General features: G+C 38.5%; 1 protein-coding gene across 1 annotated transcript in view; it reads right to left on the reverse strand.

Moving 5' to 3' along the window:
• The window catches only part of clcn2b (chloride channel, voltage-sensitive 2b), a 197950-nt gene extending 181371 nt beyond the window's left edge, over window positions 1-16579 (reverse strand). The window contains exon 1 of the mRNA XM_030744507.1: window positions 16405-16579. Within this exon, the coding sequence (XP_030600367.1) occupies window positions 16405-16455 (51 nt within the window). The 5' untranslated portion in view covers window positions 16456-16579. The remainder of the gene's footprint in view (window positions 1-16404) is intronic.
• Window positions 16580-19768: the final 3189 nt, after the last annotated feature.

The raw sequence follows: 19768 nt of genomic DNA on the forward strand, positions 1-19768 counted from the left end.
TGTAACATCCAATGGAAAGTTTCCCTCCCTGAATGCAACAGAATAAATCAATACCCTGTTCTGATCCAAGTTTCCTGTGGATTTTTTGATCAAATTCTGCAAAATCAATGCCTGAAGTGGGAAAAAAAGTCAATACTTTTCAGTACATGATGAGCACAGGGTTCATCCAAATGAATATTTTAACATATGAAACAGGGTAACTGCATATCCTAATAAACTAAACTATGGGTGAAAGGGATTTGATTTTGTGGGAAGTAACAGTATGTGTTTGTTACATTTCCTATGCCATTTAACCTCACACTGGATACTGCAAGCAGTTCATGGGTGGGTGGGGGGATTTTTCTTAACCTGCCAAAACAAAACCTGCACAGAAAAGACTGAACTGTATTGAATTACCAAGCTGGGCTTTAAAAATATATATATATATATACATAGAAGAAAAAGTCTATGATAGAAGAGCTGAAACAACACCAAATTTTAAATGTCACATTGTGTCAGTGCTAGACTAATAAATAATCAACTTATTGATAAGAGATAAAATTATTAACCCAAAAGTTTAAGGTATAGACTTCTCAAGAGGTTCTGTGGTGACCCTTAACAGTGGAAATCCAATTTTAAAGGACTGAAATTGGCCACATCAGGGGAACCTTTGCATATTTTGATGAGTATTTGTAGGTTTTTGACGATCAATATGGTGTTCCAAGCTGGAAAATCCCTAACCCCAGAAAAACCCCAGAAAAACCCCAGAAAAAAAAAAAAAATAGCAAAAGATTGGTCAACGGCTAACAAGGAAACAATGAGATGAAATCCTTAAACTTCACTTCTGGTTTTATGGTGAAAGGAGCCATGAATGACAGACAAGTCAATATTGTACAATTTAGGCAAAGGTAACACAAATACACCTTCCCACCCCCATCACGAACCCTCACTTTCACTGTTTACAACAGTCAGCATCAGCAGATCATATCTACTGTCAAATCACCCTTAATTCATCGAGTACAGTGGGCGACATTAAACTTATCTGGCTTTCAGGTTAAAGTTACCTGTGCTGGTGTCTCTTCCAAAGCTCATTTGAGAGATGGGAACCTCCTTCATTTTACTCATCCCAACAGAGTGACGAGTCTCCACCAAAGTGCATCATGTCAGTTTCAGGAGGTGCTGTATGCCAGGTTCATCTTTATTTATTCACATCATGTCAGAAATTTCAGCAGTTAACACATTTGCCCAACAAGCAAAAGATCCCCAGTTTGATGACCCCTTGTGAATAAGGGAGTAGCCAAAACCAGCTTGTCAAAGATTTCTGATCCTCAGCATAACAGTCCAGTATTTGGATCAATAGATTATTAAAAAATAACTCAACCTCAGCTGTCTTAGTGTTGCAGTGCCTAACATACTGATTAAGTATTGAACTGGACTGTGACATCCCCGCCTGCTTCCAAAAAGGCAGCTGAGACAAAGAAAAATGTGGTGGAAACTGAGTCATTTACAGTGCTGTCAACTATACCAAGAATCTTGTGTATTTGACATTAATAATGCTTATTTTCTGCTGATGGGTGAAAAGCATATTAGCTCCAGTATTAACCAGTTAACAATCTAGTCACACACTCGCACCGCAACTTGGACCCAGTGGGCAGCCCTTCAAACAAAGTGGAGAGTGTGTGTATTTAATGTGCATCTTTGATGCCTGCATGGAGCTGCATGTTTTCTGTAGTGTGTGAATAGCATCCCTTTCTATGCTTTGTGTGTGTGTGTGTGTGTGTGTGTGTGTGTGTGTGTGTGTGTGTGTGTGTGTGTGTGTGTGTGTGTGTTAGTGGGAAGACTAATCGTATGTTATGGTGAGAGTGCAGAGGGGCGTTCAAAGGCACGCAGTCATTCTCCCGGGGGGAAAGAATGTTGCGGAATTTGTTTGCAGAAACAGAAAAACAACAGTGAAACAACAAATGCACAAATGCTGTTAGGATGGGGTAAAGAAAAGAAAAAGAAAAAAAAAAAAGGAGGAAAAATTACACTGAGGACTAAAAGTAGAGAGTAAAGAAGTCGCAGCCACATCCAGAAGCTCTGTAAGTAGGTGCCGGAGCGAGTTGCATACCACAAAAAGGTAGAAGTTAAAGACCAGCGGCGTTACGCCCTGTTGTAATGTGATGCTAAATTAAACAGGGCCATCACAGCTCTTCTGTAAAGACACGCCAGAAAAAGTCAGTGGCGAGTCTTTCCGATAATCCACTTCACAACTTACTGCCATATCCACAGATTTGTTTCTAACAGTATGACACAGAGCTGGGTCCTGCTGGAGGAGTCACAAACACAGGTAACAGAGTCAGAAGGTGTGTCTCTGCATGCGGGTTTACCCTTGTTGATGTGCATTAGTGTGTTTACTTTAATAGCTGAGAACTCTTTGATTTAATCTTCCCAGTGTCGCATAATATTACACAATCCATCCATTTAATAAACACACATACGGTACGGTAGCGCACACGCTTGCCTTTGCTACGGCAAAGCTCAATTACAGACATGTTGTGGATGTGGTTGCTGAAATGACTTCAGGGGTGCTAAAGAGGGAAGAGAAAGCAGTGACGTGTATTGTTTACTTAGCTCTGAATTATAAAATGCACAGACATCCAACGTCATTTGTCTCAAATGTTGCTTGACTAAATCAGTGAACAGGACTGTACTTGTTTAAAAAAGAAAAAACAGTGTAACACCTGCTCTATGATCCTATCCACCTGACTTGATGGGAATGCATTTGAACTGCATCTAAGGAGAGGCTGCAACAACATACTTTAAACCTGTATGACAAGTGTGTAAACAAGAACCAGCATGGACTATACCACAAAGGCTGACAAAACCTCTGCCACAAGCAGTCTATCTTTCAAAATATTAACAAGTCAGCTTTTATTCTAAAGCCACATAGACATTGTGTATATGCATCTGATACACAGCAAAAACACTCAAGGAAAATACACTATGGAGAACAAAGTAGTCAGCAACTATTTTAATTCTTCTGCAGTTGCTGAAGTTGCAGTTGCTGCTTTATGTTGCTGTGACCTTGAACTGACCAAATGACATGCAGTAGTGACATAAACCCATCAAGAGTGAAAACATAGGAGTGAAGAAATGCTCAGCTCATCATGAGAAATCCCAGCAGTTTGAGCTGAGAGCTGACTAAGTGATGGTTCAGGATAACCTGAGCCAACCCTACTTCTAAGCTTCTCTCAGGTCCTGTGTCTGGTCTTTGCTGGATTTTTTTTTTTCCCATTTCTTAAGAGCATGATCAGATACTGAACGCCTATTTAGTGTTTAGGCCTGCCACTTCTTTTTTTTTTTTTCCTCCATTTGTCCAGTTTTCTCTAAGAGCACACTGCACATCATGTAAGTTAGAATAAATAAGTAAAATTTTATTTGTATAGCACCTATCAAGATAAACATCACAAACTGCTTCAAAAGAAACATAAAAACTAAAGTTAACCAAAAACAAGCAAAAAAAAAAAAAAGGGGGGGGGGGGGGGGGGGTTCAGCCATTTTTGAAAGAGACCACCAAGTCCAAGATCTCAAGCTCAGGGGGAGTCTGGGGGCCACTACTGCAAAAGCTTAAAGTATGCCAGGTTTTCAGTTAAAAGCTCTTTGGGAATCACCTTGTTGGTAAAAATAAATGAATACAATTTTATGCCCGTTGAAACAGACTGCTAGTAGCAAAGTGCCTGAAGATACAATTTAGAATTGGTTCAAACTGGTTGTTTGCTGCTAAATTGTTATGTGCAGACACAGCACTGAGTCATTGTTTGAGATAGGTGCCTTCTTTATGCTTCAATGGCTCATAGGCCAGTGTTAAGTGTCTCAACGAACAAAGAAACATTCTTCTGAAAACAGTCAGGCACAAGGACTGAACTGAAAATGAGGGAAAAAGCAGCCAATGTCCAAACTCTGTAAGACCTTTAGACCTTGAGAATTATTACTCAAGGCCACTTCCCAGTACATCTCTAACTTACTCACCGGTTACAACCCAGTCTGACCTCTCAGGTCATAGGGTGCAGCTCTTTTAATTGTTCCGAGAATTAGAGCTAAGTGTGCTGTGGGTGTTTTCCGTAATTGTTGTCCTGTCCTTTGGAACAAGTTGCCTGCAGACCTGAGACCAATTACACCTGTGCATATATTCAAAAACAGATTCAAAATCTTTTTATTCACCCAGGCTTGCAATTAATAGGTGTTGTTGATTTGCTTTGTTTTATTTTGCTGCTTTCAGGTATTGCAAACCTACACAGGTTTTTATCTTCTATGTTAAGCACATTGAGTTTACGTGTAATGTAATGTGTTATATAAACAAAATTGCCATTGCCTTTGCCACAATAAAAACAGTTACAAGAAAGTCTGGCTCCTTGGACTTTTATACTCAACATACTGTATTAATCTTCATGTTGACTATTGTACCTATCAAAAGAAAAAAAAAAAGCAAATAATGAAGTGAAGGTAGAGTAATTACCTCTGCCAAGGAGGTTATGTTTTTGGTACTATTTGCATGTGTGTTTTTCTGTCTGAAAACATGATAGCTTGAAAAGTTTTGAATGAATTTTGATAAAACTTTGTAGGCGTGCAGAGTGGAGGTCATTTTAACAATCCATTAAACAGTGTGGTGTGTATTGTCAACATATGGAAAGTACCATATAAAGATTTAAAATATCATGCCACATTTGACCTCTGATTTCAAGGTCAATCGATTAATCTGAGGGTGAAAGTGATAATGCTAGATAGAGCATCCGTCTCTTACTGCCATTGTTTGTATTCACAACATGTAGGCACATAGAGAATGATGATGTGGGCATTCTAAATATCAGGTTACTTTGGACCTCTGACCTCTTCTTCAGGGTCAAATAAGGTCAGGCATAAAAATGTCTTATCTTTAAAACTATGCTTAAAATTCTACTTCCTGTGTTTGTATTGGCAGCATTTAGGAAAAGATACTGGTATGTGGGGATTCTAGATATCACATTATAGTTTGCAACCAAATATGTTCACATTTGACCTTTGAGCTCACGTTTTACATTTCTTCCAAGTTGACCCCAAAATGTGTTGCATCTTTAAAGAAAGTATTGTCAAGAGAAAGAATGAGCTGCCTAGTCAGTTATTTACAAATCAAAACCTATTATTATTATTATTATTATTATTCATAATGTTTGTGTAATCAAAGCAAGCATGTGTCATGCTACCCTTATTTGATTTTAACTGCACTACAGAATTCTTAAAGTACGTTTAAAAAGAAAACAAAAAATTAATATTTACAAAATACAGTACCGTTCCCTTAAAAGTAAATACTGCCCAGAGAGTGACTTGCTTAGGATGCTGTGCATTGTTAGCAACAGTTCACCTCTTCAGCACAGCCACATGATGAATGGCACCAGGTATTATGGCTCAGTGATGGTAGAAAGAAACAGGTGGGCTGTGCACTGTGCACGAGGGTCGATGTGTTAATGTGGGCATGTCCCATCTTACTGCACACTGTCGTTTAAAGCGCTGCATGTAAGCAAAAGACCAAGTGCCTATTAGTGAGAACAGTATGTGTGGCATACCATGGCTTGTGTGTGTGTGTGTGTGTGTGTGTTAGAGTTCTGTGTTGCCTGCTGGTACAACAAAGAACTTTCCATCTTTCCTTCCAATCTATCAGTACGAAGACCGCTGTGTCTCTGCTGCCAAGAGCAGTGCTGATCAACTTCATCAGGGGCTAAACACTGCCAAGCGCCTGTTTAATTACACTCCATCGACCGCAAACTAACAGCAATTAGACATCAGGCAGCTGACTGGGGGAGAGCTACAGTAATTCTGAGATGATGATTTGATTTTGTACAGTACACTGATTTCACAGGAAACAGGAGTGCTGTGTTTGAAAGGCCTCTTAAAACACCAGTAATCAATCACTTACCTTAAAGTTGAGGCAAATAAATAGTCTTGGTTTAAGTCTACTTGATGTAGGGCTATTACAAGCACATTACAGGCTCATCAGAAACATACTACTAACTAACTACTAACCATAAAGCAGCTGACCTTGGTTTGATCCATGCTGAGCAGTAACGGCCTTAAAACAAACCTTTAGAGACTTTGTCATGTCTACATTTTTAACAACTAGGCTCTGCTGGTGCATGATTTACAATTTAATAAAGCCCTCATTTATCTTAAAATGGCCCTTTGTGAAACCCCTCAGGTTAGAAATGGCTTATTTTAGCTCTTCAAGGCCCTATTCCTAAGCCCGCTCTGTTCTGATTGGGCAGCTTTCAGAAGATGCCACTGGCTATGAAGGAAACGAAAATAAATAAAAATAAATAGAACCAAAGAGGCTGTGATTTAGAACAGCTTAAGGGAAATGCTAAGCACGAGGCAGAACGGAGGTGGGAAAAAAAAAAGAAAAGAAAAAAGAAATAACAACAACAACAACAACAACAGCAGCAGCAGCAGCATGACCTTATGGGGCTTCTTTTTTTCATGGTCCTTTCCATCTCTTTCAGTTGATGCCAAAATTCCTTACACACAGCTTCACAGAGCCACTAGCGTTAAAGTTCATTAATTCCATTAGCCAAACTTTTCATAGAACAAGTATAATTTGTTACTTCTATTTCGAATGCAAACCTCACTAGAATTTATGCAACTTGAACACTTGAAGCACTGAACCTGAAAATGGAACCCAGTACTAATCAAAATCATCTGAGTTGAGAAAAGTATTCCAGTTTGTTTGTAGTTTGTCCCCAGCACCTTCTTTCTTTAAATGAAATAAATGACCAAACCCTGGAGGGTCAACATTCAACAATATTCCCAGACTCATCATCAACACAACTGGTTGTCAAAACAACTGGTATGTAATTTTAGATACAGAGGTACAGTCTAACTGAACCATTACTCAGGGGTGCAAATAATATGACAAAACAAAGACCAAAAACAGAAAAAGGTGTCCTACAATTCAAGGTAAAACACATCAGGACTGAATATGATATGGTTTATGAGGGCTTTTTTTAACCTTTCCCCATTTATCACATGGTTATTGATTCATAAAACTCTGTAACCATCAAAGACAAGAAAAGTTACACAGTCAGAGCCTCCTAAACACACAAGACATGCTGCTGCAGTTTTAGAAACACTAGCACAGTGTAGACACATCATTTAGACAAAGTAAAGGGCTTTAAAATTAAAATTAAATACTGTTGTGACTGTTTAAAACTCTGTGACTTCTAAAGTCAGCACTGAATATAAGAAGTAACAACAGCTTTATGAGCACAAAAAGAGAAAGAAAAAAAAAAAAAAAAGGTTTCTTTTGGAATGAGTTTAAGTATTTAGATGAACAACTTTCAAAAGCCAAACATCAAACAGGGTTTTTTTTTTTTTTGGGGGGGGGGGGGGGGGGGGGGGGGTAGACCTCACAAGGTGAAGAAGTCTGGGATCTTTTTCATTACACAGAGTTGATGCATCAACAAGATTTCCTTTATCAAAAAGGTGTTTAAAGTAAAAGCAGCTCCAGACATGGAAAAAAATCTCCCAGCCAACAAACACACAGTCACACACACAGCTGATAGTGGACTGAACATCCGCTGATGTGTCAACGCTAAAAAGAATCCAGCTAAGTCGCTTTGAGATGACTGCGTGCTACGATCTGGTACCAAAGTCAGACTTATTGCTTTCTTGAACCCGCCGAGTTCAGAAAGAGGAACCAGAGTCCATTCAGTTCATGGTGATTATCGGCAAATGAGACAGTGACAGCTGAAAGGAAGAATTCTGGAACTCATTCAAAATTCATTTAGCAGTTGTGCAGGCGCTTGGTTATAGTAGAAAAATATTAAACATCATTTCCTGCATATAAATCATCTAACAATATACGATGATGGACTTTGATATTTGCTCCTTATAAAACTAGTGATTTCCTTAGACCTGATAAATACCCACTGTAAATCATTTGACCAAAATAATAAAAAAAATAACACAACTACAATTTCCAAAGTTCCATAATCATCTGTAATATAAAAGCAGTCTTACTACTGATGATCAGGTTCTAGAGTTTAGATTTTTTTTTTTAATACTAAAGTTAATTTGACAAATATCAGATTACACAATTATTTCCCTCTAAAAACAGTGTTACACCATTTTCAACCTCAGGTGCACTGTAAATGCAAACAACTTTTGAAATGCAACTCATGCATATTGTTTTATTTAATAATTTGTAGTTGATGGGGTTTTTTGTTTTGCTTGTTTTTGTTAAGTGAGAAGCACTACTGCAAAGTCAAACACGACTCATAGTACTACTGTTTAACTTTAAAACCTTAATTTAGCATTTAGCAGTGTTGTGATCATCTTTTCAGTTGTGTTGTGACTTTAGTTCTTGAGGATGTGCGATAATATTTACAGTGTCCAGTAGCCAAGAACACTGTAAAGGTTTAGCTAGTTATAGGCCAACATAGCTGAGACTCCTGTAGTGATTAATGACTCCCAGTCACATACATGTTCATTTAGAAAACAAGTGTTCCTGATTGTGGATTTCTCTCCTAATAATGTAAATAAAATGGATCTAGATGATTTATTGTGGCATTTTCTGAAATGTCCAATTCTAAATTTTGCAAAAATTTTAAGTTCATAGTTCTGTGTACTTAAAATTAATTTTACTTTGCTGTATTAAGTTCTTTTAACTTATGCTCTTTAAGTACAGCATGTTCAAACGAGTACATGTAGAGGTAGGTTAAAGTTATGATAGCAAAGTTTGACTTCCTCTGTGCATTTGTTTCCACTGTGAAACTCAGAAAGTGTTAAATAACAAAGGTCTGTGGAGGAGCTCAAAAATGGAAATGCTTGTTGCATCTTATCCTTTCAAGGAAAAAAATGCAAGTGCTGATATGGGTGCAAACAGTAAACACTGGATGTGATTGACTGTTATTGGTCAAGACAGGCTTGTAAAAATGAGACTTTGCTGTGGCAGGGTTACCTCGTTCTTTAAAAGAAGGAGTTTAATTACCCTTTACCATAATGTACTATATGAATGTAATCTTTGGCATTTTTTTTAGTAACCTTCATTTTGAGTAGGGCCTATCATTCTGCTGTTGTGACTGGGCAAGGAAAAGCAAGGAAACATCTGCTGCAGTTTCTTACAGTAAAAAGATCAATATCACAGTTTGTTTTGTTTTTTTTATTTATTTACTGTAATACATAATCCAGAAATTCATGTCAGTTCAACAACCAGCTTTCAAACGAGTATGATTAAATGTATTCCATTTGATCACTTCCCATTAAAAGACACAGCTTTAATAAGGAAAAAGTGTACCGGGTTGATGAATTGATCTATGATGATCTATGATAACCCTAAAAATACACAGTAATTTTGATACTAGAGAAAATACTGTCTATATTTAAATAAGACCCATCCAGTTCCATTCATCCATTTTCTTCCTCTTTGCAATTTTAAATACCCCTGAAAGCTGAAGTAGTCTTAGCAGGCTGACCACAGTCTCCAGGTACTGCTGCGCAGGGATTTTGCCACAGTGTCCATACTGCATTACTTCATCTCCCACATTCATGGGACAACATTAGCCCAAAAAGCAATGTTTTATTATTATTATTTTTACCCAAACAGTTATTGGAAACGTTGCAGCTCGGTATTAATTGGAGTGTCATAAATCTGCTAAAAGGAGCCATTTGTTATGAGAATATTTGAATCATCCATTCACTTCAAATACATTTTGAAAGTTGTTTTATTGTTTGTTTTTTCCTTTGGGAAACTTATTGGAACATAATTGTTTTGGTTCAAACCATTCATTTAGAAATTTTGAAGTTCAGCAATTGTGTGTTTAGACTGATTGTTGTGGATGTGTGAAGTATTTTCCAGTGTGACCGAGAACAGCATTAATAAGGTTTAGCTAGTGAGGGGCCACCATGACCGAGACTCCTGCAGCAATGACTTACATTTGGCCAGTGTGGGCAATCAGTAAAGCATTGAATAAAGCAGCATTCCAAAAATATTGTAGTGCACAGATTAGGGGAATCTGACAAGGCTGATACGTTGTCAGAGATTAAGAAAGCTGAGAAAGTGAATTCAGGGTACATGAGTGAAGGCATTCGCTTATAATCTATACTCATAAGAAGCAACAGTAAAATAATAGTATAGTGGTGGGTAGCACAAAGGAAAAAAAAGGCTCTACACAGCCTGTCACTAAGCTAAATATTTGCACTATTGTTCAACAATGGATGTTTTTTGCCGTAACTTGCACTGCACAGTCCCAAGCTAATTGCTCTACAGTAGCAGCGTCGCACATTGGTCTGTTGCTGTGCTCCACACCATGATTGTCATAATCCCTCTGTTCTCTCCTGCTGTCCTTAATTAATACTTGATTACCATTAAGTCAATTATCAAGTGACTGACAAAAATACTACAGTTACTACAGTTTTATACAAGATTCATTCCTCACTTATTCTTACCTAGGTTTTTAAAACTAACACTAAAACACAGCTTATTTTTAATAATAACCTGTATGTCAAAGAAAAGTTCTGCTTATTCTGGCTGGTAATTTTAAAAGAATAACTGTACTGCAGCAGCAAATTTAAATAACTTTTACTGGATTTCTTTAGAGTTCACAGTTCACGACAGACTAGACTGGACAAATGTAAACCTGACCTGTCCAAGCCTGCACATACACTACTACAGGCAGGCACAGTTACAAAGGTTAAGTAGTGTAGTACCATTGCAAAACTCAAGGTTTCCTAATTGCTTTTAGAGCTGTGTTCCTGACATCTCATTATGGTCAGTTTCATACCACTGTTTGCAGCACAGCGTGCTGCGCTTTGTCTTTTGTATTTGTTATCATCTTTTTTTTTTTTTTTTTTTATTGACATTACCCCGAGTGCTTCTTATCAGCTCTGTTCAGAGTTGTCGATTTGCCTTGTTTTCAGTCTCTTCTCAAATCCATATTTGTAAAGGACTCAAGAGGATTAAGAAATAATTGTGTGGCACTAATCAAGAGACACGCCTCGACACTAAAAACTGGCTCATCCTTTTAATCTAATGGCCCATCGAGCTTATCCTCTCAGTCCCTTTCTCCATCTCTGGGTGATTAATAATCAGCACAATCTGGCCTGTGTGATCAATGCATCTTAAAACAAAGAGCAAGTCAAACAAATACATCCCACCTTTGGTTTTACTTAAAATGCCTGCTCAACATTGTTCTGAAGTGTTTGCCAAATTCACTGTTATTGTGAGCAGTTTCATCACTAACAGGTTTAAGACTTTTGTGAAAATGCTTGTCCTCATGAGCCCTCCGCACCGTGAGGTAAATCTATGACGGCTGTTTGTGCAGCAAGTAAACACAGGTGGACACATCAGTTTAGCAGGGAGAAAAGAAACTAAATGCTTGATTTTTTGTGACAGAAAGAGAAAACTTGTTTGAGGCTTTTGATGCTTATCTGCAGCTAGAGCCAGTTTAGGTTATGCAAACAGCCCTTACTCCACACACTCAAAAGCAGGGGTCAAGGAGTTGTTGACCTGTCTTGTTTGAAAAAAACAAAACAAAACAAAACTTCACCCACAAGGCACAATGAAGCAGAGTGAGACCAAGTAAAGGGAAATTTCCACTATGAATGCTGGGAAGGAGGCTTCAAACAAAAAGCCTAATTACCACAGCAAGGGGAAAGACACGAGGTTACAAACAATACTGTGTCACAGCAAGACAAATGGACACAACCCACACAGCCACCCCCGCAAACACAAGGAAATATGCACTCGCAAATTATGAAGTCTCCATACTTCTTTAGCTGGCAGTTTCACTTCCTCATCATTTTCAAAAAGCCTTCAGTCATTAGAATAATGGTAGCACATTCCCACCATCGCCTGGCCATAATGTCCCTTCCCATGAAATAACCTGTGCAGTTCTGACTGAACCTCCTCCCTAGAAATGTAACTACACATCACGTCAACGCAGCCCGCAGCTATTGCGATTGGCCTGTCGATTCCTTCTAAGCATTTCTGGCTACTTTTTCACTGCAGTGTTTGAATTTATCAGTGAGAGAATAACAATCATCATCTCAATAGAGAATAATAATCATAGCATCAGTATAAGGACTTACAAATGTCAGCAAGTCCCCGGAGGAAGATCGCTGAAACTATCAGAATGAATGTGAGGGAATGAACAAAGAAGTGGAGAAACTTGAGGGGCAAATATATTTATCATTGTACCATGTTTACAAAGAGCGAGGAGCCAGGAGAGAGAAAGTCCTAGCATTTTATTTATTTTTTCTATTTTATATGCACCGCATATAAAACACCAGGACATGACCACAAGGTAATTAATGCATAAAGCAAAGATGGTGATCAACTGGCTGTCGAAGTTAGGACTCTAACAACCAACAGAACAATGCCACACATTCACATACATACTGCACACTCTAATCAATCACTTTGTGGGGAAAGTTGCCTGATTCAATGCTGCTGATGGATGGTGAAAACACTTTTTCAAAACTAGAACCTCAGGATGAGAAACTACACCTTCTGGTCAGACTTTGCCAAATTCTGAGCAGGAGTGTACCCATCAAATATTTTACAGTAGGTCAAGCTCCAAAATAGACAGACATTTTTGAAAATCTACAGGAAAAAGTATCTATAAATTTTCTTGCTTTACATTAGATTGAACTCACATTCTATCACTGGACTCTTTGCTAGTGCTGCCCTTCGCATTCATAGTTAAATACTAGTTAGTGGGTCAAGCAATTAGTAGACCACTCATTGCAATTTATGATTTGAATTTAGTTATTTAAATATACATTTTTAGGGAGCATCAGAAAACTGTTTTAGTTTCAAGACAAAGAATGCTATATGCAACACTGCTAACAGCATGCAATAAAGAAATACAAAAATCACAATAATGAACCTCTTAAATATAAGTTTTAGAGTCGAATGCACAAAGCGAGGCACCTGCAAGGAGACTGCCCATCTAAGATTAAAAACACAGCACTAAACCACTTTCACAAGTTTCAAATGATAAAATAAACTCCTGCTGATTTCATCATTTTCCTCCGATAGTAAAAATGTGTTATCTGATGCATAGATTTTTCACTGTAACTTGGACAGATTTAACCCTGTGTGAGGTCTGAGACATCAGTGATGAGAAGGAATTAGTAATGCTAAACCTAAACCTATTTTCTGGAGAAAAAAAAGGAACTTTTTTGGAACAAAAGTTTTTCATTTGTTTCAGATAGCATTATTTTTTCAGTCCCAGAGGGTTCATAAAAAAAAAAAAAATTTACTGTAATAAAAATTCTCATAATACAACATGATGGTGTCATTTGTTGCCACTCAATCCCTTTCAAGGTTGCAGCACAGACCTGTCCATTATGTTCTTTGTTCAAGGTCATTTTTGGACACTCCCTTTATGGTCACAGAAGACATTACAGTCCTTTGAATAACTATCAGCATTCCTCATGCAGAGTAAACTGATTGTTCTAATCCGCCTTTAAGAAGCTCATATATCATCTGCACTCCATATTTGGCACCAATGTGATGATTCTGTTAATTATTACCCATTTTCACAGTTTTGCAATTAAATTGCAGCAATGTCGGCATACAGCGTTTCATTTTATTTTAGGATAGCTTTGGCCATGCCATATAAAATGTCAGTATTGGCCTCTCACATCTGATAGGCTCACACCACTGTGTAAGATCTATTAAAACCTTACATTTAAGCTACAATAAAACAAAATAAAATTTAAAAATAACGCTGCCGATCTGAAATTGCCATCAAAGAAGTGCCTTTTTGTTTGTATTTACAACATCCAGGAAGAAAAAGGCTTTAACATTTGTTTCATGATTAATTCTCTTGGTCATTCAATTAATTATTTGCAGATATCAGCCTTGCATTAACATTAATTCTGAAGTTCAAAACTATTTGTTTTTGATTGGAGGTGTTATTTGCTAATAATTCAATAACAAATAATGTGTGTTGATTTATGTAACCGTATACACCAGAATTACACCATATACTATTCAAACAAGCACAAATGTGACTGCAGGTTCTTGCAGAATCAGCTTAAAATCAGCTACAAGTACAAACTGATGCATTAGTCTGATGTTCACCAACAATATGTCGAGGCTTTTTTTTTATTTTGCAAGTGCTCTGCACTCCCAGCCCTGCCAGTGTTTCTGTACAGCCAGCCTTTCAGCCTTTCCAACAGCCAAACTACACTGGCCTCTTTGAGCATCCACTGCCCACAACAAAACCCACACAACCACCATGACTGCCAATATTGCACAAAGACACCATGTTACTACAACCCACGGCGAGGGGATGGGGGGCAGAGAGAGAGCTCATTTATGTTAAAAGAGGTTATTCTCACACAGGAGCTATTTTTATTTGAATCCATTTCAAAATTTTTATTCCTTTTAGCAATCATCTGAACACAGTAGAGTGAGCAGAGATTAACAAAGAAGGTGGTCCGAATGCAATTTGTTTTCCCCCTTTCTTTCTGAGAGCTGAAGGACCAGGCACGAGACCCTGCCAGAGTGACAGAGTGTCCAGCGCTGAATCAGCAGGTCGCAAGTTGTGTAATCTCTCACACAAACACACACAGATTAACAGAGGCAGGGTGGAGAGAGCTGAGTGTGTGTGTGTGTGTGTGTGTGTGTGTGTGTGTGTGTGTGTGTGTGTGTGTGTGTGTGTGTGTGTGTGTGTGTGTGTACAGAAACTTCAAGAAAAGGAAACACAGACCCAAACAAGTGTTACAGTTGTGGCTCCTCTTAATTTAAAGCTTCAGTGCTACTGAATGGATCCAGTTGGCCTATAAGACGAGACTCTTCAAACAGCCTGTTCTTTAGGCTTGACCAAACTTTTGTCAGGAAAAGTTCAACTAGATGCGCGCACACACACACACACACACACACACACACACACACACACACACACACACACACACACACACACACACACACACACACACACACACACACACAGGAGGGGGACTCTCAGTTTAAAACCCACCCTGTAATCATTCTGAGGGGTGTGCTCAAAGTTACCAATTAAAAGACCTTAGTCCTCATGAAGAGCGGGCACCTGCAGGCCTTCATCTCTATCCATTTGAGGGTCTGTGGCATTAAAATGTATGGGAGCCCCCTGCTGTATAAATCAGGCCTAATACCAGTAATCCAAAGCTGCATGCAGACTTTCTATGAATTGCAACAACGGCCTGTTTATAATGTAACATAAAGCAAGACAAAGAAGAGGGCCTATGGTGACTTATATACTACAAACAGTCACAGCTCACACACTGGTGACCCAGATGTGGGTGTTGCTCTGGACACTTGCACAGCTGCCAGTTGCATCTCATCTTGGAGCACATTATGCATGCACATTTACACAGCAGGTTGGCTCAGCACCCAAGCTGCTAATCAACAATGAATTGATCCATTGTCTGATGACTGCACTGATCTCCTGACATGTTTACCTGAAGCAAAGGCGTTTCATTTATTTAACAAATAAAGCTGCCCAGTGAGATTCATTATACACTGGCAATCAGACATACCTTGCAAAACTAAATTTAGCTATATAGCTAAAAAAAAAAAAAAAAAAAAAAAAAACTTTTTTAAAGGACAACGAGCTATGTGTATGGGGGGGGGGGGGGGTGATGAGTTGGAAATTGCAGCAATTTTGATACAAACAATACTGCACACTGACATAATTTGTATGCCGAATTTATGAGCTCATTTACACATTAAACCCTACCCTAAAGTAACATTCTTATACGCCATTATGTCAACACGCAGGACTCTCTCACAGCGGCAGATTATTAAGGTTTTTTGTTTTTTTTTACAGTGGAGTTTGGCTGAAGTCTTAGACGTTGGTAAATAGACTGCTGCCTGCTGACGCAGCCAAATCCAGATGTTTGGACAAACACCTTTACTTCCAGAGCTACAGCAGAGCTAGAAGCCGGAGATATTCAGTGGTTGCTGTTCAACAATTTAGAAAATGTGTGCTTGGTTGCTTGTGTCAACTCACAACAATACATAACGTACAATTACGGACTTAAGGACACATTAGCCGGTCACAGCAGCTTCCGACACCGCAAACCTCGGCTATCTCACGTGAGAGCACCGGGGCTGAACTTCGTTTAAAATCTGACAACTTGTACTTAAGTCTTAGGTTTTCTGTAGCATTAACACTCCAGAAGAAATTTAGAGATTCACACAAGCACACAGTTTAATTCGGCACGTACTTACTGCACCACACTTCATTCATTACATCTCTCTTCCAGCTTTTGACCACACTCATATATTGCTCGTTATTGTTACCTAATATCAGTTTAGCGAGCAAAACAAGTACAGTTGTGGCTTCCCTCTCAACCCAAGAGAAGTGCACGTACTGTGGGACAAGTGAACAAAGTTCAGAGTGGTGACAAGCGAAGACTTACAAGAGTTTGTTCATACTGCAGCGCCCGCTGATCTGACCCGTCTCCTGCCATGGTTCAGCTCGAGTTTCAGGTCGCAAGCGAGAGGAAACCCCGACAGCGTTATCGCTCTCTGTGTGCTCACTGATTAAAGCGCTGGATTGACTTTAGTGTCTATTAAGGAGTTCACAAAGAGAACTCCAAGTAAAGAGTGTGTACTGGTTACAGTTAGTTCCTTCATTTTATAGCCTCAAGTTCTCAACAAGATACAGAGACTGAGGCGGAGCTTTTGGTTTGGTAGTTTAAGTGGGAGGTGTCAGGCAAGCCAGAAGGAACCTCTGGGTTGCTCATATTTCTTTTAATTTTACCTTTAATATTATTTGGGGGGGGGGGGGGGGGGGGGGGGGTTGTTGTTGTTGCTTGTTTTTTTAGAAAAAAAGAAAAAATGTATCTATTATGATATCTAGACTGGTATTTCTGTTGTGTATTAAATCACGGAATTCATTAAATGTCAAATAACATGACTAACTTCAAAATAAAACTTTTCTGGGCAGCTCCAAGCTTCTACTGGACCCCCCAAAACAAAAGACAATCATTTAAACGGTTTTCATAAGGAACAGTGGTACTAACAGTTGCTCCTACACACTCCTGATTTCAACACAAAGTCAGTCTGAGATTTCATGAAGCACAGCAAACAGGAAATGCACAGGTTAAAGTGTGCCCCACTGTGTCTGACAGATTGTGGCCACTTTTAATCTTTAATATATTGGGTTATAGAGTTATCAGCCCAAGTTAAAATAGAAGCAGGCTGTACTCTCATGTAATATCAAGTTGAAACCACAAGGGGATGTAGTGAGTAAGGGCAGATTGGATGCTCCACTGAGTCCAGCATTTGTACTTAATCCGTGTTACTTTTTAGCCTGTAGCTAGAAGACAGATGATGCAGTTTGAAAAATGAACATAGAAACCTTAGGTTAAATAAAAGTCCTCATTCAGAGAGCAAATCATTTCAAAAGAACATAGAAGACTGCAATGATGTTTGTAGTGGACAACTACACTGAAGTTTTCTGATAAAATGTTGGATTCTTTTGGTGAAAGTTTTCATTCAGTTTTGGTTTACCTTTAAATGTAGTGAAATAACTGTAGTGCAGATAGGTGACGTTAACTGTAAAGGCTTTTAGACACCAGATGCGTAAACTTCCTGCAAATGTTTCATGAGTTTAAAATATTTTTTGTACTCGCCTGTTCTTAATGCAGCCATTCACACTGTCTGCATCATTTCACAGGATGAATTTGCGGCATTTATTTTTTCAGATCAAGTTCAATTTTTCTGATGCAAGCAAATAAACAGATCTGACCAATATAGTGCTGCATTTAGCAACATGTGAGCTTACAGTGCAAAATGTGCGCTGATACACTGAATATACAGTGATGTGGGAACAGTAAAATCATACTGTTTTGCCTCAGACACACAGCTACACGCTGTCAGTCGGCTCTCAGAAATTATTCTCTACCTCGTCAGATGTGATCGCAACTCTGCCAATGCTCAAACTGCCCCCTGATATCCTGAAATATGCGCAAAACTCTGGGATCAAACTATAAAACTCTCCTTGCTGCTGCTTTCTTATGAGTTGGATGAACCCAGAATCTCTGTTTCTTCCTTCTCTTGTTTAGAAACATCAGGACCTCATTACATCATCATTTGATGTCGACTTCATGTTTTTCACAGTGCGTTTTATGAGGAAGAATTATTCGCAAAAATGCAACGCATCCGGTGTGTAACGGCCTTAAGACTCTTACGATATTTTGCACTAAACATCAGGAAAATGCTTATTTCAGATACAAGACACATGGCATCATACTGAATACTTTACAACAGTGTGGCTTATTGGTTGGCAATATTGACAGATCAGCTGGTATAATGATTTAGTTGAGACTAAAATACTGTGCTATCCATGTGCCTTAAATATAATTTTTTAACAAAGAAAGTTGATTTGTCCAAAACGATTAACATTTTGTTTATTTTCTCAGCGCTTGTAACTTGCTAGTACAAAAATTAACATGTAGCAAAATAAGATGGTTTATAATATAAACCATCTTATTTTGCTACATGTTAATATAAACTTTATATTATAGAAATGAAACCTTGCAAACAACATGTTGTCAACAGAATTTTAGCATGCTAGGACACTAGAACTTAAACTCTAAAGGTGTATCCACACAGGGAGCAATTCATTCGTCGTGCATCGCTTTGAAGCTGATGCTTGGTCGCTAGTGGACATTTCAGATTCCAGCTGCCTATAAGTAACCCTCTACTATATTTACTACCAGGTCATATGTCAATCACCAGTATCCTGCTCTATTATTGCCAGTAGCTTCAATTGCTTTCATCGAAGTTGACAAAAGTTTCTCAGGACCTGCTTCGCCAGTGTTTTTTTTTTTTTTTCCACCCGTAGTCACCACGTCATTTTCTGTACAGATGCATGTGAGCTCACCATTGGATTACTATTTTGAACCCTTAAGGTTGGTATTCTGGCCACTGCCACTTTGTTTGAATTGAAAACCCAGGCCTCTGCAATAGCCTTATGGCATATGGGACACCTGTTCACCTTGGTGAGCAATACCAGTGCCTGGGATATCTGATTTTCAACTGCCTCTTTAGCTGCTGGTACCATGTTAGCATTAGCCAGCTTCTCTCGACAGATGGCGCACTCAAGCTGAGAGCTGTTGAAATCCCAATTCTGGCTAAAGCTATAAGACAGGTCACTTTCACAATAGCGGCGACTAACTTTTTTTTTCTTATTGTTGTCTTTAGGTGATGTATCAGCTGCAGTACTAGGTATTTGTAGTTTTCTCCACAAAAGGAAGTGATCAGTTTTCCCCACTATTAACCAACTTGCCATCAGTCAGGGCTTTTGATGGGCCATGCCTTCATAATTAATACTCAATTTAAAAAATTGCACTTTTTGTGGCATTACTACATAGCAATTCTGACTTAAACCCATTAGGAAAATATTCTCAATTATAAATCAAGACTGCCATACAAAGTGACTTATTTTTGCAGTCAGTGGAGTCTCCCCCTGTTGGCAAGTACAGGTGCTTCCACTTGGCTTAACTTTACAGAACCAGAAATTACATTCCTCATTCATATACAGTCTATGGGCTAATAATCATGTTTGCATTGTCACTGTGAGCATGTCAGTATTTTGATTATGACATTTAATATAATACATTGCTGTACTGAAATACTGCAATCCCACTGCATTTATTTTGCACTATGATACTCCCGTATAAAAGAATCGCATCTGAAAGATTATGCCTTGAAATAAAAGACAGGAAGTCATTGACCTGAGCTGAAACCACAGACAATCAATGCACAGCAAACTCT

The sequence above is a fragment of the Archocentrus centrarchus genome, chromosome 13, assembly GCF_007364275.1.
Source record: "Archocentrus centrarchus isolate MPI-CPG fArcCen1 chromosome 13, fArcCen1, whole genome shotgun sequence".
Classification (NCBI taxonomy): Eukaryota; Metazoa; Chordata; class Actinopteri; order Cichliformes; family Cichlidae; genus Archocentrus; species Archocentrus centrarchus.